The following is a 24735-nucleotide window of genomic DNA, read 5'->3' as shown; positions in this document are numbered from 1 at the left end:
GCTGAGTTATAGTCTTGAAGTAACAATGGCAGACAAATAAGGATCAAGATAACAAAATATGGATTTTGGCAGTTTTTTCAGTGTGAAATAAATGCAGCAATGATTATAGTCCCTAGAAATTTCAGACAGCACAATGAAATCCTTTTCAATCTTTTACAGCAAATAAGAAGCTAAGGCTTGTAAAAGTAGGCCATGGAGGAGAATCAGCAGCACAGTCCATCAGCTAACAGTAGCAAGAACTGCTAAATACAGAGCCCGATTTTGAGAAAATCAAAGATAATCACAGGAAGAATTCAGGCCAGCAAATTGGAAGCAGGATGAGACATTAGAGAGATTTAAAAAATGAAGATCAGATCCATCCTCCTTCCCCCACTCCCTGTCTCCCCTTTTGGTTTCCTAACCCGTTAAAGTCACGCTAGTGTTTGATTGCCCCTGCGGCGCCACTCTGACCTGTTCATTTAAGATGATGTGCAACTCTCAGGTCTGTTCCAGCACTCATTTGTTCCTCAGTGGGGTCCCCACTGCTAGCCAATAAGAGGACCCCATACTGACCAAAGTGCCCTGGGAGCTCTAAAACCGGCCACTCACAACCAAGTAAAGAGGCAGCTGAGTGTCATTGTTAATGTGGACACACAGCTCCACAATGACAAAATCGATGGAGCTATAGGGGACATCAATCTTGACAGAACAAGACCCTTTTGCTTGTCTCACTGCCACTCCTCTTATACTCTGAGTGAATGGTTGAGAAAGAAAGAAAGAAAGAAAGAAAGAAAGAAAGAAAGAAAGAAAGAAAGAAAGAACGAAAGAACGAAAGAACGAAAGAAAGAAACATGGAGGACTGATGGTGATCTTAATTGGCCTTTCCTCCATCCATCTAAAGGGGTTATGCTGTCCTTTGAAGATTGTGTGCATTTGACAGGCAGCCAAGTGGCCAGCCATCCTAATTCACCCAAAACAGGCAGAGGTTTTTAGGTAAAGCCTCAGAAGTGCAGCACGGCAGCTGTATGCAGTTGGCATCGTTTGTGCATTTTCTCTCCCTGCCTCTTTTTCACTTCCAAATCTCCTTCCCCTTCCACAAGGATGACAGCGTTCCTCCTTTAAATAACAAAAAGGCGCTTGCTTTGTTAGAGGGTGACACATGAGATGCACACCAAAAAATAACAGCAAGGTTCATTGTCTCTGCCGCTGACTTGAAGGATGCCTCCTCATCCCATTAACATATATGCAGATAGGCAGTGAGTAAATGAAAGCCTCCAAAAACGGGAGAGATCAAAGACGACAGAATTAAGGCCAAGTAATGAGGATCTTGGCAAGAACCCTGCAAATTTATTGATTGTTTGGCAAGCTGTACGTGCTCCTGCTCCATTTTTCCGTCCCTCTATACCATTTACTCTCTCTCGTGCTTCAGATGCACACAAACCAAGCAGTGTGGGCTTTAACTGGGCCTTTGCGTGGCTGTGGCTCAAGTACTGAGCTTAATCACAATTTAATTTACAGCGCAATGATAATGTACTTGGCATAGGGAACAAGAAAAGAGAGATGGGCAGCAGGAAACCCCATCAGAGCCCTCCAATAACAGACTCTTTAATCAATTACAACCAGTGCAAGGGCACACTCAGGATGAGACTAGTAGATCTGAGCCAGAAACAACTAAAAAAGCTATAATATGTATGAGGTGAGATTCTAGACATTTCCACAAAAACTAAAAGTTAAGTTACAAACTGCCACAAGCTGCAAGACAGACAGTCAAAGCAAGATGACATCTAATCTTAAATATACATTTAAATGCAGTCTTCAATATTTGTTCAACTCTGTTTATAATGATAAAATTGTTACCATTAAGTATGTAAGCGCAGTTACATAAGAGTAAAACAGAAATGAGATAAGATTAAAAAAAAAAAAGTGTTGGGTGGAAAAATATTGCATTGAGAGCAGTGAAACAGATGAGATCAGAGGGAAAGAATGAAAATAATTAGCCTAGATAAGGCAGATGAAAAGGGGACATGAATAAATGATGAAGAAAAGAAGACAACTACCTCCACGACTCTCGCTGTCAGCTGGTTTCACCTGGATGGGGCGAGTCATCTGGAGGAGAGAGAAGAAAGAGCAACAGAGAGGTTAGTACTGGTGGCTCGGGCTGTCGCGGCTACAACAAGAGGCCACAAACCAGAGGTGTCAAGGTCCTCTCTCCCATACTAATAGCTGCTCTACAATACTGATCAAAGTGCCTTGGCTGGAAAGGAAACCAAAACCCCATCATGCGGCTAAGTTCACTTGACCCTATAGTGTTTCTGCTGCCTGTTATTCAGTGTAAACAAAACAACCTCGGCTCTCGTTCACACATAAAGTAAGATTTGTGTGTGCGTGTGTGTGTGTGTGTGTGTATCTCTATGTCCGCGGCAGGTGCACGGAGAGGTTGCAAGGCTGCATATGTGTGTCTTAGCGAGAGGGGCCGAGGCAGTCCTAATAAAAGTGAATCCAGCCACAGGAGGAGAGAGAATCAATGCAGGCCTATTGATCCAGGCCCTTGGGTGGTGGAGAGTGTCTGGCTGGGAAGGATTCTCTGGTTAGGAGGCTCACTCTAATCCACTGGACCCTGATAAGAATGGCATTGCCTGGATTAGATGCCTCTGTCATCACAGTCTTTGTGTCACGCTTTCCTCCTTTCCCAATTTTACCTCCCTCTTTTTTTCATTATTGTTGTTCAAGCTGAACAATTTTACCAGACTTGGGCCCGATTTGTTTGGAGGAAAAGTTTGAAAGATGTAGCCGTGATTTACAATACGGTTGTTAAAGCTGCAGCCTTGTTGTTTTTTTTTTAATTGAACATATGCCTCCTAGTCACATATTAGCACACATTCTGAAAATACACCCACCCACATGCATACAATATGCATGTGTATGCATATATGTACCCTAGCAGAGAATAAAGCTTACAAAATAATTTATGCTTACAGATCTGATGCCCCTGCCTCTCCTCTTCTGATTTAGTCAAAAACATAGATTTACAATAAAACCCACACACATTTTAGTCAAATTGAGGCCAAAACTGACACAAATTTATAACAACATTACTGAAACATAAAAGCAACCACTTACCACCCTCAGCCATTTACAGCAAACCATTTGTCGCTGCTATTTAAAAGTCTTTTTATTGCTTGAAACTATTTCCCATCACCGAGCATCCCAGTCAAATCGCTGAAAAACCGTCCATCACTGATATTTTTACTTATGTATATTTTGTTCCATTGCCCTGTCATGTATCTTTTTTTTTCTGTTCAATTCCAGAGCAGGGCTGAAAAGGTCAGATTTAAAGACAGGGCAGTCCAATAAAAGCATGACATGTTCAAGGAGAAACACCATAATGGGATTTTAAAATGTCTTAATAACATGCTGATATATGGGGGAGAGGCCCAGGCCCGATTCATTAAGTGCTAAACGTATCCATTTTCACCTTGAGGAACTGAGTAACCTTCCCTCACTGAAATTATTCCATAAATTTACCCATCGTAAATAATAACTAGCACTGGCTAAGTCTTTGTAGGAAAACAGGGAGGATGTTATGCTTGTGAAGGTTGAGGTTTTAGCTCCTTGTTTCTTGGCTCGCTCCCCATCCTTCTCCCTCTCCATCTACAAGTGCTTTTTTTCCCCCTCTTGTACAACAGCAGCGCAGTAACTATAGTATGCTAATGCCAAGCCACAGGGCACACAGCTCCACAGCATGTACGGATAGATTACAGAATCAACCGCGACAGTATCGCACACGTGTTCAAAGCAACCTCTGAGACAGAAACACCTCCGAATGGGGGAAAAAACATCTGCAAGACAAATTCGCAGATAACTTTACAACCCTCTGCTTCTTCACACAACGACGCAGGAAATCTTTGAATGTGCCTTTGACATGTCAAACGGACAAAAGATGCCTCTATCCTGCCAGTTGATTTTTGTTCAAATGGATGATGGAGGAGGCCAAATCCGCCGCTGTGACTTCTCTACCATGCTATGATCTCAGCCGTCTCTATAGGGTTCCTGTGTGTAGGAGGCAGCTCTCTCTAAAGCTAGTTACTGTTCAGCCTCCAACATGCCAGCTTAATGGTCTATTTATTTGCCCAAGAGCAATGCATTATGGTCCTGAACAGTCACTACTGATGGTCTCAGTTTGTTCCATTTCCATTAAACACATCTGAGGAAATCGTGTAATTCTGGCAGAAATTAAGTGCACTTTGCAAAGCACATTTGTACTTTATGCATTCTTACACATGCATAGGCATGGTAACTACTAAGTAAAATGTATTAAGTGCTGCTGTTTCCTAGGAGACCATTCATTAACTCCAGATATGTATTTTCACTCGGTCCTTTGTGGGTTGGAGTTAGGAGCTTCTCAACACACCCACAACTGAGCGAAATAGTTGCTGCTGTGTTCTTTACAAATGACAACATGTTTTAACTGATGTTTTTAATTTCTCTATTCATTACGGCAAGGGAGTGGTTAGGTGAGGCTGTTGGGAACCAGGAGAGGAAACAGGAAGAGATTGTGGTAAAAGACAAGAGATGGATACAGAGAAAATACATGTGAGAGAGAGAGAGAGACTTGCCTGCAACTCTTAGATAAGATTGCTTCACTGTTGAGTGGCGTTTCTACTGCTCTGACCCCACCCTCCTGCCTTTCACGGTCAAACACATGGTGAAAAAGAGCAGCACAACTTCACTATTGGTTGATTGATATACAGGGTGTATATCAATCAACCACCTGCCTCCTTTTGGCACCCCTGCTGAAATTCACTGTTTGCTTTTTGTGTGACATCAATTATAAGTGATGGCAAAGTGATAAAAGCGTGTTTTAAACTTAAACACGTGTATTGCCGGGAAAACTTTTATTCTACAAAATTAAGTTGGTCCTGATGTTCTGTTTCCTTATCTACCGAGAGACGTGTATGTGACTCAGGTATCTGGATTTATCCAATAACGTTTAACAAACCAGCCATGACATTCCTAGCATTAATATAACAAAAAAAGCATTTTCAAAATATGAATGCTAGAGATGTTCCAAATCCAAATGTGATATTCAGTGAAGTGCAAATAATTTGTCTCCTGCAAATATTTGTTCTCTCTGAATTTGTTCATTTGTATTCAGGAGCCCACAAGGAAAACATAGTTTTAGTCCACTGAAAAACACTTTTGTCTTGATTTTCTGTTAGACACTGTTTAGAATGTACATATATACAGACCGGTGACAAATTAGAGGAAAAACCAACATAAAGTGTCTTAGTAAGGTGTTGGGTCACCACATGCCAACAGAACAGCTTCAATGCGCCTTGACATTGATTCTACAAGTCTCTGAACTCTACTGGAAAGCGCTGTCTAACAGTCCAAAATCTTAAACATGTAAACTGCAAATCTGTAAACATATTATAAAGAAATATTAATACTGTTAGTAAAAAGAGACGATGAATAGAAATATGAAGGTGCAAATAAATAATGCAAGGAAGTGTTAGTGGAAAGTGAATGTGGGAATGTGAGGTCTGCAAGTCAAAAAACTCAATTTGAGTCAATTTCAGTCTCTGCTGATTTATGGTGCTTTTACATGCTGGAGAGAAGTTGTGAAATACTGTATTCAGTGTTGAGGAAACTCAATAAACAGACATGAATGTGGGACCTTTGTGAGGTCATCTGAGTGAAAAATTCACAAACATAGTATTTTATATCAGGTTATTTTGTATCTCAAAGGTCATAACCAGGTTGAAGTAAATGTGAACTGAATGTTTTTGACTCTAACAAGCTTCTCTGATGACTCACAACAGCACAATCTTCAGTTTTCTTGCATTCTTTGTTGAGTTGGGAGTTTTTGTTTTCCAGTACAAGCTCTAGGCTCTCTCTCTCTTTCTCGAACCACAATCTGTGCTGTGCTAAGGGCTTTTGACAAATCTATAGTTCCATATGCTTTCATTGAGCCACCTCATTTGCACAGTTAAGCATCCAGTGAGTTGAATTAAAGCTCCGAGCACTAGTATGCTGCTGTTTTATATGGAGGGTGAGATAGTAACCCTCAGGCCCACAGTACATAATGTAGTGTGCAATAGGCCTAGAATATACACACATCGCCTGTCGGTTTGTCTTTGTTTTTGTCAGCCAGTCTTTAAGACTGATGGTCTGCTATTCTTTAGCTGAAATTGGCTACAAATTGATATGTCTATGGCCTACCATACAATACAAGACTTTGAAAAGACACCCTCTCACATCTAAAGACAATGTGTCATGAGTTATTGAGTTTTTAGTCACAGACTATAAGATTTTGCAAAGACTGGGGTTCTTGCAGGGTCACTATTTGCAAGACTAGATTCCTTTTGAGATTATTTCTCATCCTGGTTGAAATTTACAAGAAGAAAAACTGTTGAATAATGGAGCAGAAACAGAAGCAGCTTTTGGCCACAGCTGCCCTTGTGTGTGCAGTGGTTTGTTCTGAAAAACCAGCCATCTGCAGCAATTTCTGTCCACTTTTTTTCCCTCTTCACTCTATCGTGGTACAAATGGGAGGACACGTCAAAGAGGCACTCTTGTTCACTCCACAACTCCAGCAGTTTCTCCTCCTTTTCTGCAGTCCCAGAGAACTGAGACTTGTTCACGTTCTTGCACCTCCCTGGAGTCCCTGCCATGTTTACTATCTACCTGGTTTGCTGCTTCCTGTCTGGTGAGAGCATACTTATTGTTGACAATGTTCACGTCTTTGAACTTCACTGTTTGCATGAGCCAAGACTAAAAACTTCAGATAATATTAAAAATGTTTGATTTCATCAAAACGTCAAGACGAGAAGAAGACTGACTTAAGACAGCTTGGACTGAGTTTTATGACCACCTTACACCAAACAATCGAGATGATGGGAGCGTGCCACAACTTATTCTGACCTTGGAAATTTGTCTGCGTCAGTGAAATCGCTTGAAAAGTTGTTTGGTTCAAGGCCGGCATAAATGTGACCCGTCTAAGATCATATAAACATTATACAGACCCAAGTTTTCTCTGACTTTATCATAACTCCAGTAGCCTAGTAAAGTTTGGCCTGACTGGGGAGCAAACGTCTTTCTACTGGAAGTATTATTAGCTACAAAAAAGACCAAAGGCCCTGGGCTCCGGCCACAAAAGACATTCCACTGTCTGATTTCAAATTACACGAGCAAGTCAAGGAACTGTAGTCAGGACTTAGCCTGTTAGTAGTGAGAAGGATTTAAAGACTACTGTTGGCACTATCTACGACAATAATGAGTTCATGACTAGTAGAGTTTAGCAGGATAGAGCAGTACAGAGTCCCAGACTCTACAGTGCTGAAACCCCAGAGAGGACCAGTAGCTAGAAAATAATACTGCTTTGGAAAGGGTTTCAAAGACCTGGTGCAATTCCAAGCCCCAAACTTTGCTCGTCTCTGACTTTTATATTATCCAAAAAGAGGAACCTCCAATAAAGAGGAAAGCAGTACATTGAAATAAAATTGCAGTAAATCATGTCCTGGTTTTGCAGAGGCTCATCTCTTTTTCATCTCCTTTTACAACAGAACTTGCTTACAGCGCTTGCAAGAAAATAACTCTAATAGCCATACAATATGTGTGAGGTCTTCTTGTTTTCACTCAGGTTTAATATAGACTAATGTTTGTCCTGGGATCATTAATACATATTAGTGTGCCATCAAAGCTCATGTTGCTGCACTGCTCAGTAACAGGAGCATAAACAGCCCCCTTCTGACTGGGCCGTCTCTGCTGATATAATTAATATTTCCAATTATTGATCTGAGCGAGTGCTGAGTGGTGACTGTCCGGGGGCCCCAGATTCAACTAATAAATCTACTGTATACAGTAGGAAGGAGACAGAGAGGGTAGAGGAGAGAGAGACAGTGAGAGAGAGGAGCCATGGTGTAATGATTTACAGTTATGAAGTGCTTCATTGCAATCGCAATAATTGTTCATTAAGAATAAAAAATGTACAAATTACAAATGAAGATCTAATTTAAAGGCTTACTCGAGCTTGGTAATGAACTGTTTCTTAATATTGTAAATCAACTGGATATGAAAAGACATCTCACTGCTTTTACATTAAAACGTGATGGCATCATGGTGCATTTTTCAACAAACAAATTTTTCCTCAGCTAATGAAACACTGCAACAATATTAAATGTCTTTGAAATAAATGCATACTAGAGATTTATTTATCACCACAAAGTAAATTACACATGAGAAAATTTACATGCCACTAGCTCCCCTGTGTAGGGGACGGTCTTGTCTTTACTTGGCATTTTGTTTGGTCCCCACGTTCCTCTCAACCACACACATATACAGTTTGCATACAGATTGTTTTGGCTTTGAAATAGTCCAAAACCCAACATTTTATTTAGAATACTTAAACAACTCGATGCACATTTGAGAAAGTGAAACCATCAAATATTTGGCCTTTTTTGCTCAATAATTGACTTTTGACAAGTAGTATTTAATCATCAAATCTATATGTTGATTGACAATTCACAGAAAGTGCTTAATCCCCGTTACCATAAAATATTATATGTCAAGAAATGTATTTAGTCAAGAATAAAATAGTACACAGAGCAGTATCTGCGAGTGGAAAAGCATCCTTGCGAGACAGCATTTCCGCTCTGCGTGCACAAATACGGTCCTGTGAAGACGGGGCTGTGATGAGCGTGAACTCGACCCTCCCTACACACTCGCAACTGCTCAACGCTCGCTCACTTGTCAAGTTGCATTTTGAGACTTTGAAAGTGGGGATGGATTAGACAGTCCGCTCCTTTGACTGGTCACTTAGAATACTGACCATGACCTTTTATTGGCTGTTTGGTGTAATCACTGACACGGTTGAAGACAGGCAGTTGCCTGTGAGAACAAAGGGAAACATTAATAATGATATCTAGTGGCTGATTCTCCATTTCTTTTACCGCTTACATATGAAAAAGTGATAGACGTCGTAGCAAAAGCCTGTTTAAATCTACTCTCAGATTTCTGAAACCTTTATTTTACTTCTGAAAACAGAATAAAGGGCAATTTTTCATTGGATGGATATTTTTCCATCCAGACCACATTACACCAGGTCTAGATCAAAAAACCACTATACTAAGACCTGTCAAATCTGGGCTAGATTACATGAAGATTCCACTTGCATGTGTGTGCGTGCATTTCTGACTGAGTCTTTACTGCACTTTTGAATGACGTATGACCATTGATATACTCGCGCTGTAGCTGCCCTGCTTGTGCATAAATATATTGAATCTATGTGAGCACGTTCATATATGTGCTTGAGTGCATATGGAAGAATGTTTGTGCGAGTGATTTATAATTTACCCACATGTGAAAATGTGCTGGCGGCGGCAGTGTGGTGGTCCTGATAAGAAGCATCAGTCAGCGCTGAGGAGATGGCAGCTACTATAAGCTTTGGGATTCCTATCAGAACCAACAGGATTTAGAGCTTGAGGCGCTGACATGGACTGACAGACACCTGCAGACCTCAGCTAGTCGCTATCACATTTATACATTCGAAAAAGTTATATTCCATAAGGCTGTATCAATTTTGAATGAAAAAAACAACATGAACTTCATCATTATCTCCTGAAATATGTGGGTTTAATTCTATAAAAGTTCACAGACGAAAAATGCTCTTCTTTATAAAGTGCAATTTCTTTTTGCTTTGTAGTTATTTTGTGCAAGTAGGTCTTTTTATTTTTTAAAGCTGAATAGCTCCTTTTGGAACAAAACTGTTGATATCCATCTGTTACATTGAATGCTTTTTTTGAAACACACCAATTAGCAATGAGGCCACAGCTAACTCACAAACATGTGCAATCTGTAGCACCATTACCACTAGCACCACTACAACATCTCTGATTAAGACCATTAGACCTTCTGTTGTCTGATGCCATCCAAGTTCCTGTTTATCTCTTCCCCCAAAACACTAACTGCCTCCCAGAAACAGCCTGAAGTCCATCTACGGAATGCTTTCCAAAATGCTTTCCAACCCTCTCTATTATCATAGCTTTACTGGCTGAAGTGGTTGGCCAGCTGTCTGACTGCTACAGCCCTCATTACACAGACAGCAGACCTCAGCTCTCATCAAGATTTCATGAAGGTGAATGTCACACATCAGAACCATCTCATTCATGGCGCCCCATGACTCAGCAGACAGAGTTACGTAGCATGAGACTGTGTTGGTTCTCATCAAACTCTTTATTACTTCTGTATAGACTCTGATCAATTCAAAATACCGTACAAAAATCTAACGCTACACGCTACTGTATTTGCTTATCGGTCCCAACCCTTCACACAGTCACTGTCACTCGCTCACGCCATGCTGTCTAGTTGATTATGTCTTCCTGTCTTGTGGAGTATAAGCTCTCTACCAGTATTTGTATAAGAGACTCTGAGTCCTACAAGACTTGTGCAGTGGACTAGGGTATGTGGGTGACAGAAACAGTGTGCAATCATGAGGGGGAGTAGATAGGGGGATTGAGCTAATGCCTAAATCCTGTCCTACTGAGCCTGTAGCAGGGCGTCCAAGAGATAAAGAGAAACAGAGGGAGAGAGGAGTAAGAGACTGAGAGAGATGGAGAAGAAGGGGGAGGAAAATGATCTTAGAGAAGTGACAGAAAAAAAGGGGAAACTAATGAAAAGATGCTAAAGAAGATGTGGAGATTGAGAAGAGAAGACTTCCTGACTTATGAGCCACACTTTGGTTATCAGGGGAAGGGCATCACTCCCAGACATCTTTGGCACGGCTGCTTTTCAAGCCCAGAGAGCTATTGACATGGTGTGTTACTGTAATGCGTGAAGCAGTGGGAGACTCATTGTAAATCTGTGTCAACAAATGCTGGAGCAGCAGCAAGCTCAATCTCTCTCTCTCTCTGTGTCTGCCTCGCTTTGCCTCTCTCTTGCATTTACCGACCTATCTAATGAATCTTATCTGCACAGCACACTGGAGGCTTAAGCATTTGGTGGGCTCACATCTCTCCCACACACACAGACACACTCTCTCTCTCTTTCTTATTCTGTGCGCTGTTTGATGTGGTTTATGCTCTTCAGTTCATTTTGAGGAACTGTCCTTAGAAAGATAAGATCATGACGACAGACCCAACCCAGTGGCTTCAGAAGGGCAACATCATGCCAATCCCAGCATGTGCCACAGCGAGAGTCCGGAGCGAGCAGGAAGTAACGAAATGGCAGAGGATATGTTCCGTGACAGAATTACAGATCTAGAGTTGTGTGAGGCTTTAATGCTTAAAGGTGCCCTTATGCACCAACACCATGTTCCCTATCTGGCTACTGCCTTGATATTTGCTTTGAAGATTATGTCCTGCCTGGCCGTCGGTGAGTTGCAGCTATGGTAATGATGTACGATATCACGTACAGCATGCAGGCACACCATTACAAGTACACATAGGGTTCGGTGATATGACCTGAAATGTCGTACATGTTCCCAGCGAACCTCCTATCAATTCTTTGTACTTTACAATTCACAGAAAGTCATGGATTATGACTCTAAGTAACTTTTGTTTAACATATTCAGTAGTTAAGACCCTTTTCAGGCTTTGTTTGCTAAAACAGAAATTCAAAGTAAAAACAGGTTGTAATTTGAATACATATTTATAGCCTAATAAGCGGGATATTATATACAGTATGGAATTATATTAGCAAATGCTTGTGTAATAGACTGCTCTGTCTGAAATGTTAGACATGGTGGTATTTTATGTGATGAAATAAATTGCTCATGAGATTTCTTCTCAAAGCTAAACTATTTTCCAGCACTTCCGTTTAGCTTTGTTTTGTTCTGCATCGTGTTGACTGAAGCTAAAGTCTGCCCACACAAACGATAAGGGATTCTTTTTCTGCATCAGCTCTGCCTCAACTGCACAAGTGCCCCTAGCAGCAATTTCTCAAACATCTGAGTTGTTTGAGTTTGACTGGGTACGCATGGTTAAAAACATCGCTTAAAATGCCGACTTGACTTACCCTTTTTGGAATGAAGCCGCTCACATGATGCAAGCACAGTGACTGGCTGTTTGTACTTCTGATGAGATGTGATTCATTGTACTTTCAGGTGCATTAAAGGTTAATTCACCAAACATACCAACACGACTTAAATTAAGTCAGTGAGAGATTCATAATGTTGGTTTCAGTAAATGTTCTGCTTATTGCACAGCCATGCGTGCACTCATGCAACAGAACACACTCATACAGGCTTAAACATGAGCGCACACACACTCACACACACACACACCCCTAGCTGCATGTTTCCTTTACCCTCTGAGTTGAGCCCAGAATGCTCCCACTGCTGTCACAGCAACTCCAGGATTGTGACAGATTACGGCCTGCTGCCCTGACCAATAGCAGCCAAGAAGTGTTGCCTGCCCACTGACTCATAATTCTTGGCATACCAATGCCGAGTTGACGTTTCTTTAATGGTCCCTAGACCTCCAGTAGGCATCCTTGTCCTGTGCGCTATGATTGCCTATTAGCAATTCACCAGCACTTGCACTTTTCTACCCCCCCACTCCCTATGCCACCCCTTTTAAGGGAGGAGGTGGGATGGGGGACCAGGAGAGGAAGAGGCAAGAGGAGGATAGAGATAGATGGAAGGAGGGGGAGAGATAGGGACGCAGCCAAGCATGTTGGCATCAGATTGGAGGGAGGTCTGAGGGGTGCCAGGAGGAGAGAGACAGACAAAAAATGGAGATAGAGAGAGTAAAACCTATGTCAGAAATGTGGATAGAATAGTTGACTCATCTACTAATTGCGAAATGTCAAAAATGTTTCCCTTCACTCTTTCTCTTTTCCTTCTTTTCAATGTATGTATGCTTTCATTCTACACACCTTCTTTCCTAAATGCTGCTGTCTGCTATGATATACCACTAGAGGACTTCTCCATTTGGTCTCATTAACCAGCCACATCTGCCGGAGCTACAGATCAGTATGACATACTGGTTATTAATGATAGGATGATCGACCATTTGTTATCCTATAGGACCATTATCAAGTTGCCTGGTACATGTTTGTGTGTGTGTGTGTGTGTGTGTGTGTGTGTGTGCGTCCATCAAAGGGGGGATTGCGAGAAGGAAACAGAGCTCACAGGATCGCCACGGCCAGCCTGCTCTGTCCATCTGCTCCGAGCTTCATTCCCAGCATATCAATACCCCATGTCTCATACACACACGCACACACAAACACGCACGGTATCCTGTCACCTGCGACTTCTGCTAGTTCCATCACTCTCCCACCACTCCAGCCCTTGGCTGTAAAGCCTGCTTATGTTTCATCCTGACACTCAGAGAAAATCCCTGCTTGTCTATAAGCGCATTCAGCACCAAACAAAAGGGACAGGCCTGTCTTCTAGTCCTGTCTCTCGTCTCCTCCTCCTCCTCTCAAGTCTGACGCTGCAAGACAATGAAATTGTTTGCTAAATAAACTCAAAAACCCCTCTCACTGTGTCTGGTTCAACCTTGAACTGCACAGAACCTGGGGGCCAGACAAGCAGCACACCAGCCTGACCTCTCGCCATTTCTCCCAATCTGCAGCAAACACACTCTGACGAAGTGAGAACAAGAAGCACTGGAGCGGAAAACACATTGGAAGTGTCTCTGCCAACTCCCACTCCTCACTGCCTTCAGGGCCTTTGGTGGTTTATTTCATTGGTAGGGTTGGGAGTGGGTGAGTAGATGTGTTTTGGGGCAGTGTTTTGTCTGCCTGTTTACATCTAAATTTGGTCAAAATTGTAAGTGCAAAGGGTATAAATGAAGTTATGTCTTATGTGGTTTCAAAAATGAGATTTAATTGCCGCTGGACACACTTACACTGCAGAGTAACCTACAGCTTGAGACGGTATGGGGGGATCTGTATCTTATAGCACAAGAGGAACATGCTTTTCAGAGGCCCAAGATATATATGTGATAGCTACAAACACTAATGCACATGCATGCTGTGTTCCTCCAATTGATTGAGGACTAAAGCTCTTCACAGATCCACTAGGTTCCTAATAAGTCTGACCCAGTCTACCTAGATCCAGATAGGGTTCTTATCTGGTGCTGTACATCTTGACTTGATGCGTCAATATGTCTAATAATGAGGTGGATCTAAGAGGACTCACTATCAGCTCTGATCACATGGTGCGTCATAATCATCACAGGAGAAAGATGTGTTTTTGAGAAGAGCTGTAGAATGTGAACAGTGAAGTGCATCACATTTATTCTTAAGATATCTCTTTTGAACTGTTTCTGACTGTCCTTGGGTATCTTTCAGATTATGTCTTTTTTTTTTTTTTTTTAAATAAAAGTCATTAATGCACGTCTGTTTCAGTCCAAAATTATGGACCCAGAAGGAGTACAGCAAAAGATCCCCCATGCTAATCTACAGTGAGAGAAAGGCCATATCACATCCAGTTATGAGGTGCAAATGCTACATATGCAAATGCTACACACCACCCTGTCATCCCTACCACTATCCTGATACCGTATCCTCCTCCATTTTTACAGCAGCATCCTTGACAGCCCATGACCTCACCTACCCCAGGTACCTCCAACCACCCAGGGACATTTGTATGCATGCATGTATTCATGAGCGCGTGTTAAATTTAAAATATGTTTTTTTACACTTAACAGTCACTGATATACAGCTAATGCAGGCCAAGGAGAGAGATGACAGACAGAGAGTGAGAGAAGGAGACTCACTGCACTCTATATGAACTCCAGCTAAATCACACTCAGAAGCCTCCTATACTTACACTTTATTAATTTATTAATTTTAATGATGTTCAACATATTTGTCTAACAATTAGGACTTAAAGGTTTAACATTGTGCAATATATATAATAACCTGAAATCCCACTGAAATTACATTTGGGATTTGAGATGCATTCTCTCGTTCTGTTCATTCCTCCTCACCCCTGCAGTTGTGAGGTGGATGTTGTATGTGTCGTTTCATGGGGTCAGGACTGTTTTCCTCAATTCTTTGGCTCTGAGGGCAGTCCTGGGAGCTCTAATGGCTTGTTCACACTCTGCTTTGCATTATTTCCTAACTGCAAATACCAAGGGGCCATGTCACAGAGAGAGCCATCCTAAAGCACTTAACAGCGTAGCCTACATACAGTACACTCAAGCATGGACAGAAACACGCATACACTGACACTAAAGCATGAATAGAAAGCACACGCACACACCAACACTTCACTCACAGGACACGGGGGGGGGGGCTCCTAGCTCAAGGGTGGGGGGGTCACACAGGGAGCGCTTTATTTGCTCTCAGACTATACCACCCACGGAGCTCAGTCAATACACTGTACAATACTTATTCCAAAGTAAAGAGGACAGAGAAAAAGAGAGAAATAAGAGAGAAGAAGGCAGAGAAAATGGAAAGGGCCAAAGAAACATTTTTTTCTTCATAGTTCATCTTCATCTCAGTGCCCTGTCCCAAACCCCAGTTCATGAAATAAGTCCTGCTGAAAATCAATGGCAGTCCGAGCCGTGTAAAGGTCAGCCATTCAGCAGCACTGGCCTTGGTGGACCAGTCAAGCCCAGGCTTGTACTGTGAAGCTCAGCTAAGTAGAATTAATGGGGGGATCGATTATTCTGCACACAACTTAAATTGAACTAAGCAGAGAATCATTTTAAGGCAGGAACTGTACCATGACGTAGAATGAGATGCATTTGCCACATAGCCAACCCCAGAACTCATTTAGCACGCACAAAGTAAAAAATGGGAATAAAAAAAAAAAGGAGATTATTAAATAAAGGATCTCACACTCTCTCTCCATCTTCACTCCATCTCTCCTCTTGTGCTCTCTTCTATTTCAGTTCACCCTCTGTACAGTAACCTCCTGGTAATACCCTGAACACACCCGGGACCCAACTCATAGATTTGATACATAGAAGCACTTTTCCTCTTCTTTCTTTCCAACCCCCCCCCACCCCCCCACTCTCTTTCCCCTTTACCTCTTTTTTTTTCATGTCACCTCCGGCACCTCATTCTTCTTGTATTTTTCCCTTGTTTAAAACAAAATCAATATGGAACCGGAGGAGACAAATCAACGAATGGTGGCACTGCAGGGGGAGGCCCAGCAGGCTCCCACCTCTCTGGTCACATGTTCCAGGCTCGCTTGCTCTGTGGTGTGGGGGAGGGGGAGAGTAAGTGAAGGAAGGGGTGGGCGGATGTGGTGGAAGTAAAGATGTAAGGTTTGACTTATGGAAGGATTAAATGATAAGAGACCAAAGGGCTGGAGAGGGATGAAAGGGAGCTGGTGAGGGATGAAACAACGCTCCAATGGGAGGGCATATGGAAGGAGAAATGAATGGAGAGAGGGATGAGACAAAGAGAGGAGAGGAGTGAGCGGCAGTGGGGGTGGTGGTGATGGGGGGGTGCGTATCATGGAAAATTCTGCTCCAGTGACTGGAGTGCAGAACGGGAGCCCTCATCTATAATGTATATCATGGATCCGTGAGAGATTTTCATACATATAAAATGGAGCAGCACCAGGAAGTGTCTCGCTGCCACTGCACAGCCGAGAATCGCCCGTGGGGGCAATTTCAATATTCTGTTCTGTTTGTACTTCCATACTGTTAATTCACATATACCCCTGTGTTCCTTAGCGTTGCTTCATACTGTGTAAGTCAAAAAGGATTAAAAGACTCCATGACTATATGTAAACACATTTTATTCAAAATTATTCAAATACCTCCACGACGAGAGAAGGCGGTCTTTGTGTGTTTAACCTTTTCTCTACACTTAAATAGAATGAACTCAATTCTCACAACCTAGAAAAAAAAGTCAACTTCACTTAGAAAAGTCAGAATTTCACAATTTTATAAAACACTACAGACAATAGATTATATATGGTGCTTATAGTATAAATCCATTTTTTAAGCCCTCGTCTCTTCTTCTGGTCTTGTATTTCTTTCTAAGCGGCTTGGACAGCAAACATAGACATCATGAGGGAATCGGGAAAAAAATGAAATAAATAAACATGACAAGTGGCCACTTAGCCACAGCCTCCCTCATTGAAACCTGATGAGGGCCCTGTCTCGGCTAACTTCAACAAACGCTAAGTGACATGCTTAAGTGGGTTCAGGTTGCGCATCCGGGGTAATTCAGTAAAAATACAAATGAGGCTGGCTGGGAAAACAGATCACTATGCACTCATTCAAAATAGAAGAAGAGAGAGAGAGAGAGAGACAGGGAGAGTGAGAAAGACTTTCATTTCTTTTCTCTGTCCTTCAGAGGATTCTCTCGGCCTCGCATCGACCATCTGACACACACACACACACACACACACGCACACGCACGCACGCAGCCCTTGCCCAGCCATAAACAGCACTATATAGACCCGGTGATTTCCCTCATTGGGAATCGATAACAAATAACCTCACTTTTCACTGCCCATTATGGTTGGTGTCGACCATACCCAGTCGTCTTTATCTGCACACCGTTGTCAAGCTTGACCTTGAGCTCTCCGCTCTCCTCTCTCTCTCTGCTCCCCAGGTAGATTTCAAGCAGAGGGTTTGGTCCTGGTTTTTGGAAAGGTTCAAATTGAGCCCTATGGGAGTGAGGAGCAGGGAGCAGCCATCTCCCATGACAGATCAATGGTAGGTCTCACCACAGGGCAGGGGGCCAGCGCCTTGCACAACCTGCTAATAGAATCCCAATGTCATTGCTGACACTACATCGCCAGGGCTGCTGGAGGTTAGCCTGAGGTAGGACAGTAGGACAGCCACGGTTTAAAGCGCCTTCAAGGTCTCCATGTTTCACAGCACACGTGGCACAGTACAGTGTCATGTGTGCGTGTGCAAGTGTGCGTGGATGCAAAAGAAAACAGAGAGAGGAGAATTTGTTTGTTGTGAGGCTGCTGTTACAAAGTAAAGTGTGTTTATGTGCAGGATATTAGTCACATTTACCTTCCAAACTAAAATTAATTATATGATACTGCACAAAAGGCAAAGCGGTCCATGTAACTTCCTTTAACTTCCCTATTAATCAGTCAATCAATCAATCAATCAATCAATCAATCAATCAGACTTAATTTATATAGCACAAGTCATACATCAAATGTAACCCCAAGTGCTGAACATAAGGAGCTGAAAAAACATGAGTTTAAATAAAAAAAACATTTAAATGAATAAAGTATGATATAATGAAACTAATAATAAAATAAGAGATAAGAACCTGAGGGATCTAGTGGGTACATATCTTAAAACCACGTCAGACAGGTAGTTGGGAGCAAGACCATTTAGTGATTTGTAGACCAATAAAAGAATCTTAAAATCAATTCTAAAACTAGCAGGTAGCCAGTGCAGCGATTTTAAAACAGGTGTAATGTGCTCTCCTTCTGGTACTGGTCAACACACGAGCAGCTGAATTTTGGATAAGTTGAAGATGATTTATGACTTTTTTGATAAACCAGAAAGGAGAGCATTACAATCCAGCCTATTAGTGATAAAAGCGTGCACTAGTTTCTCAGTATTGGCCTGGAAGAGAAAACGGATGCACTCTGGCAATAATTTTCAAGTGATAAAAGGCAGATTTGGTCACATTCCAGATGTGGGCATCGAAGGCCAAATTAAAATCTAGGATGACAACTTGGTTTTTAGCCTGGTGCGGAAAGGCACCTCAGTTTAGAGGTCAGTTTCTCTCTATGTGTATCTGCTCCAATGACAGATACCTCTGTTTTATCCTGGTTGAGCTGAAGGAAGTTCTGAGCCATCCAAGCATTAATGTCTAAAATACACTTGTGGAGGGCATCTATAGGGCTTGTGTCATCAGCAGAAACAGCAATATAGAGATGAGTATCATCGACGTAACTATGAAAATTGATGCCATGTCTGAAAAGGACTGGACTTAGGATCGAGCCCTGTGGTATGCCACAATTGATGGCATATTTCTTAGAGGAGAGTTCGTCTAGGGTAACAAAAAATTCCCTACCTTTGAGGTAAGACGTAAACCACTTAAGTACAGTGCCAGAGACGCCCACACATTTATGTAGTCTGTCTGTGAGAATATCACATCTCTACCCTCCCTTCAAACTCTCTGGTCCCTCACAAGCTCTGCCTCTCTCCTCTAACTAAATTCAGACTCTTGCCTTCTCTCCTTTTGCATTTTTTAAATTCCTTCCTCCTTTCAGTTCAAAGATACAGCAGCAATTTTCAGAGCAGTGAAACCCATGATTCATAGCACAAATAATTTCATATGTTCCACTTACAGACAGGCTGCAGTGTCTGTTAAGCCACTATAAACACACACACGCACACACAGATGTATGAGTGAGCAATGAGTGCAGGGAAAATCTTGGTCACCAGAGGAAACATGTCTGAGAGAGTCTTAAGAGCTCCTGATGAAGATGAAGAGAGGATTTAGACCTTTGCATATTTTACTCCCACTTTTACTCTCTCGATGTTCTGTACAGTATGTGTCACACATACTCAGCATATATAGTATAGCACTTCAGAGCCTTCTCTGTCGCTCTTCTTTTAAAGATTTTTTTTTCAATATCCTCACTGAAATGTTTTTGCAGTTAGAGACACAAGTTTCAGAAACATCTCCTGTCATGTAGAGATCCATTCTATCATCTTTAGTTACCCATTGACCCATCTATGCCCACCCCGCCTTCCTCCTGTCAGTGGGAGTCATGACATTTGCCTGTTACATAGCATGTCAGCCCCCAGGGGCAGCTTAGAGATCCCCAGCAAATAGCTACTGTACGTTAATTAATTACCATGAAATTAGAGTACCATCTTTTCGAGTGGCTGCCTCCATTACACTCTGCCCTTCATTTTTCCATGACTTCACCCAAACCCATATGTTCATACAGTATCCATTTACAACAGAAACACTGGCACTCCCATTCAGTGCAAAGATAGATGGACAGGGTACACATCTAAGCAGATGACATAGCTCAGCAGAAAAAAGAAAACAAAACACACTGAAGTGGTAATAATGATACTTGAGATGATAATAAGAATATACTGACTGATTTTTTTTTTCACATAAACACTACAGTCCAATTTATAATTTGGTTGGGCCAAAACATGTTGGCCTATATCTGCATACAACTAATGGTACCCATATGGTCAGCCAATAAATAACAGAAATCACAGTATCAAATGCTAAAGATATGATCCACTTGAGAATACTGATAAACTCATTTCTTAACTGTAAAGTGTGCAGCTCAGTACAAATCTTGGTCATAATTCTTTAAAAGACAAATGTTAGAGATTCTTATCAAAGATGTTTGTTAATGTCATACATTTAAAACAAACAAACAAGAACATCAATAGTCAATACCAGATTTTTTTTTTTGCTTTATCAATGTTGTATCTGCCTCAGTAAAAAAGTATCTGTTGGGTTACATCATATAAAAAAAACCTTTAGGGGTAAAGATATGAACAGAAAACACAAATTTTATTTTTTCTAAAACATATTAAACTTAAACTGTAAACACATTAGGTCACACAAAGATAAGTCATAACTCGACTGTTTCAGCTGATCAAGAGAACTTCATTACAATATTGTTGGCAAAACTAAACATTGTATATGGTGATGACAGCAGTCTAACCCCACTGTTCCACTTTGGTCTGTGACATTGTGTCTGCGATGTGGTTTTGTTCCATCCTCCACATGGCTTCATACCCCACAGAAGCGTTTTACCTGCCTGATTTTGTTGACTTGTCCAGATTTTGTTGATTTGGTCATTCTTCCTTTTTTGTGCTTCTATTGTGGCCTATCTAAGTAGGCTACGTAGTTAAATGGTTTCTCTTTTTGTTTGTTAAAATTGTGTTTATTGTTGTTATTTCCTACTTTGTTGTGCTGTAGCCTACAGACAAAGTTAATACAGATAGAGTCCAGTTATGAATGACATGGATCAAAGATTTGTGGCTGTGTTTTAGTTGTTAAAAATACTTTCATCCTCATAATTATTTCATATCTATATTTCACAAACAGTGCCGGTTAGCAGGAGGAGAACCCTTGTAGGCCTCTTCCATACACATGTGCTGGCTTGGCTCGACTCAGCTTGACTCGGTTTGACTTGGCACGTCAGCCCAGCACGGCAGAGATTTGAATCTCCATTACAACAGAGCAACCTGTTTGAAGGTGTGTCTTTAACTGATGATGCGCTGAGGAGAAGGAGCCGGTATTGGGTGCATCCCCTCAACCAGCAAATGAGACAACAAGGAGATTTTTGTCACCTTTTGGCTGAGCTGAGGCTGGTCAACCAACGCCACCATCAATATTTTCGGATGAGTGCAGAGCAGATGGATGAACTTCTGTCCCTCATTGGCCCTGAACTGCCCAGACAATCAACAAATTACAGAGCTGCCATAGAACCCAAGCAGAGACTGGCTGTTGGACTGAGGTAAGCTGCAAATTTCACAGACAAGAAATCACTGACCACAAGCTTAAGAAACTTTTTAATGTACATAATTCTCACCCAAAGAAAAACAAAAAAAGATTTAACATTGCAAAATAACAAATATAGTAAAAACTGTTCTAAAGTCTCTATGGAAATATTACAAAATGTAGATTTAAAAAAGAGGCATTTTCAAAACAAATTCATACCGTCACATTTTTAAAATCGGTAGCTATTTACAATACAGCAAGTTCCACTCTGTACTATGGGTCTGTGTAGTAAGCCCCCAAGTGCTGCTATCTTCCCATTGTGGGTCACTGCTGGAAGACAGCATTTGAGTGTATGGCCCTGTCAGTCTAGTGAAGTTTTGGGGGGGATGGGGAATTGGCCGAAGGCCTTCTGGTCTGGAGGTGTGACTGGAGTGCCCTGTGATTTCCTGAGTGGGGGGAAGATGTGGTGTGTGTGGCGGAGGGTGAAAAGGTTGCCAACCAGCTGTATGTTGTGGGGGTACAGTAGTTTGGTGGTGTTGGACTGTGCCTTTTTCAAGGTTATGTAAAATGTTAAAATGCTTATTTTGGCTTGTTGCCTCCTGTCCTTGTCCAGTCTGTGCAACATTGGCACAAGGCTTAGTGCAAAGTGATAGGATTCATCAAGTTCATCATCTGGCATATGCAGTTTGGGGCGATGGGACCTTGAGAGCCTTTTCCTCTCCCCAGAGGTTGTGGGTATGTAAAGTGATGGGGCCAGAGATCCAGATGTGGTTCTCTGTAGTTGCTGTAAAATACCAGTGGTACTGCAACAGGTTCGTTCCTCAGATCCAGATAGTGATAGTAGGTTACCCGATCTCTCCCTGTCTTCCACATCCACTGTTAGTGAATTGTACAAGTTGCTTTTTGAACTATATAATAACATGATTCCTTTATGTCATAGAACAATGCATAGGAACTTCATAACTTTAATTTATAATCTCTCACCACCTTTACAACACACCATGAAAAATTACAATACTGTTATCACACTGGTAAAGACTTCAATAATTTCATGAAAATTACATATGTTTAAATAAGTTCAGAAGTTGGCAGAAGAACATAATTTCCGCATACTTTCAGTCCTTTTGAATGCCACCTGCTGATCCACATGGCAGATTTTTTTTCCGTTTTTCACAAAAGCATCCCTTAATGTTTTTCATCTCACCTTGCAAACGTCAACTGAAACAAAGAAGAGAGACAGATGAATTTCACATGTAACTTATCTTTGCTTGTTTCTTCCCTCACAGGTACTTGGTTTCTGGGGATTCACTGGTCAGCCTAGTATTCAGCTATCTCCTAGGGTGCACAACTGTAATCGACTCTGTCCATATGGGGTGTGTAGCCATTGAAAAAGTAGTGGAGATGTTCCTACCAGGGTCAGGACAAGAAGACTTTAGGTGTTTTCAGTGCTTTTGGATGCTGACAACAGGTTATGAGTAATTCAAGTGGAAGAACCAGCATTGGTGGGCTGTATGCCGAATTGGATTTGGGGAGAGGAATGGAGACCAGAACAGTTATGTGCCACCCAGTACCTCTCTGCATGGTGCTGCTCACCTGGGTGATCTGCCATTCGTCGTGGTGGGTGATGCAATTTTCCCACTCAAGCCATACTTGATGAGGATTTTCAACTACAGAAGCAAGGATGGTGGTGGAAAATGCCTTTGGCAATCTGGCCTCCAGGTGGAGAATATTTCATGGCAAAATCAACCTGCACCCTCAAAATGTGGACACATTTGTGGTGGCTGCATGCATCCTTCACAACTTCCTGCTTGCCCCTAGCGAAAACCAGAGGTTGCTGGATGAGGAAGAGCAGCTGGGGAGACACATGGCACCAGTAAGAAACATGGGAGGAAACAGGGCATCAAGAGAGGCCTGTAATGTGAGGGAGATCTTCCGCACCTTCTTAAACTCTCCTGAAGACAGTGTTTCTTGGCAGGACAGGATGGTGTGATAACAGGGCCAAAAAGGTTATTGCGGACCCAAAGAAATTGTACACTTTGTAAATAGCTCTCTTTTCTTTGAAATTTGTCCTTTTTTTGTTATCATGCTAGGAAAGGATTGTAAAAAGCTGAAAAGTGATTATGCTTCCAATGAAAAGTTATTGTTGTAATTGTGAAAAAGTCTTCATTCTTTATAATGTCGTCTTTTATAATGTCTTCTTTTTGAAAACAAAATTTAAAGATGATATATGTAAGAACTGGCTACCTGTTGAAGTCATACTCCACGCTCCAAACCAATTGGGGGGCAGTATATCACCAGAAAGCTTGGGTGTCTGTTACGTTACGCTACATTATCGCAGAATCAATCATGCATTATCCAACTAACATTAGTAAACTAAGTAACTGGGACTTTGACTAAGTATAATAGCAATGTCAATTCAGTGCTGACGTTGAATTAACGTTTGTTTGAATAAATCTAACCGATGAATAAATATAACCTATCCTCTCATGTTCAACTGAGGACAGACTGGGTGCTACAGGGACTCACTATCGCCACTTGAGGTACAAAATGGTATTACGAGACAGGACGGGTCGGGCTAGCTGGTTAGCATGCTAACTTCAGTAGATATCTGTGCAACACAATACATAGACATTTTTGACATAACATCAAAACTGTTATTTCTTCACATTCTGTTGATAATTTTAGTTAATTTTTGGATGTTTTAAACTAAAATTCTTACATATAGCTCTTTCAAGACTGTAGACTAGATTTGAACAGCATTGCTCTTCTATATTTATAGAAATGTAAAATAATATCATAAGAAACAAATGGTTAAAATTACATATAGTCTAACTTAAAAGGATTACATAAACTACCTGAAAAGCATCTGTACAAAATGTAATTATTTCTTGATACAGCAAATATTTCACAGGCCTTGTCCTGTGAAATGCAAGGTTACTGAACATTTTTTTAATGGGTTTTCAAGATGGATAACTACTGAATGGCTCTTTACAAGTACTTGACTGTACAAGTTGCATTCATTAAGTCAGGCAAAATCACTTATTTATATGGTAGCTAATTAGCAGGTTATACTTACCTTCCACTCCAAAAACTCCTGCAATTGAATACCTTCTCCTTTCTGGTGTTGTCCTTGTAAAAATGATCTGTGGTGTCATATAATGTGGATCTGTGGTGTTTTTCCACTTCAAAGATTAACCTCTCGTCATCCACAGTGTCAATAATCCTCTGATCGGTTGACGGTTATGACGTAATGTTGACGTAGTGATGTGATATATGATTGCGAGTCAGCACATAGTATTTTATTTTGAAAATTGATCGGTTGCTCTATGCCATCCCTGTGTCGGACTTCCTGCCTGGCCCGATCAGCTCTGTGCAGCTTGA

General features: G+C 41.5%; 1 protein-coding gene and 1 pseudogene across 6 annotated transcripts in view; both read right to left on the bottom strand.

Moving 5' to 3' along the window:
• The window catches only part of celf5a (cugbp, Elav-like family member 5a), a 191546-nt gene that overhangs the window by 78998 nt on the left and 87813 nt on the right, over nt 1-24735 (bottom strand). For all 6 annotated transcript variants that reach the window (XM_067597287.1, XM_067597289.1, XM_067597288.1 and 3 more), the window contains exon 3: nt 2037-2085. In XM_067597287.1, coding sequence (XP_067453388.1) covers nt 2037-2085 — 49 coding nt within the window. The remainder of the gene's footprint in view (nt 1-2036; nt 2086-24735) is intronic.
• Nucleotides 21523-24735, bottom strand: part of LOC137188489 (uncharacterized) — a 68596-nt pseudogene continuing 65383 nt past the window's right edge.

Source organism: Thunnus thynnus, chromosome 8, assembly GCF_963924715.1.
Source record: "Thunnus thynnus chromosome 8, fThuThy2.1, whole genome shotgun sequence".
In the NCBI taxonomy this organism is placed as follows: Eukaryota; Metazoa; Chordata; class Actinopteri; order Scombriformes; family Scombridae; genus Thunnus; species Thunnus thynnus.
This window is presented reverse-complemented; position numbering and strand designations above follow the sequence as displayed.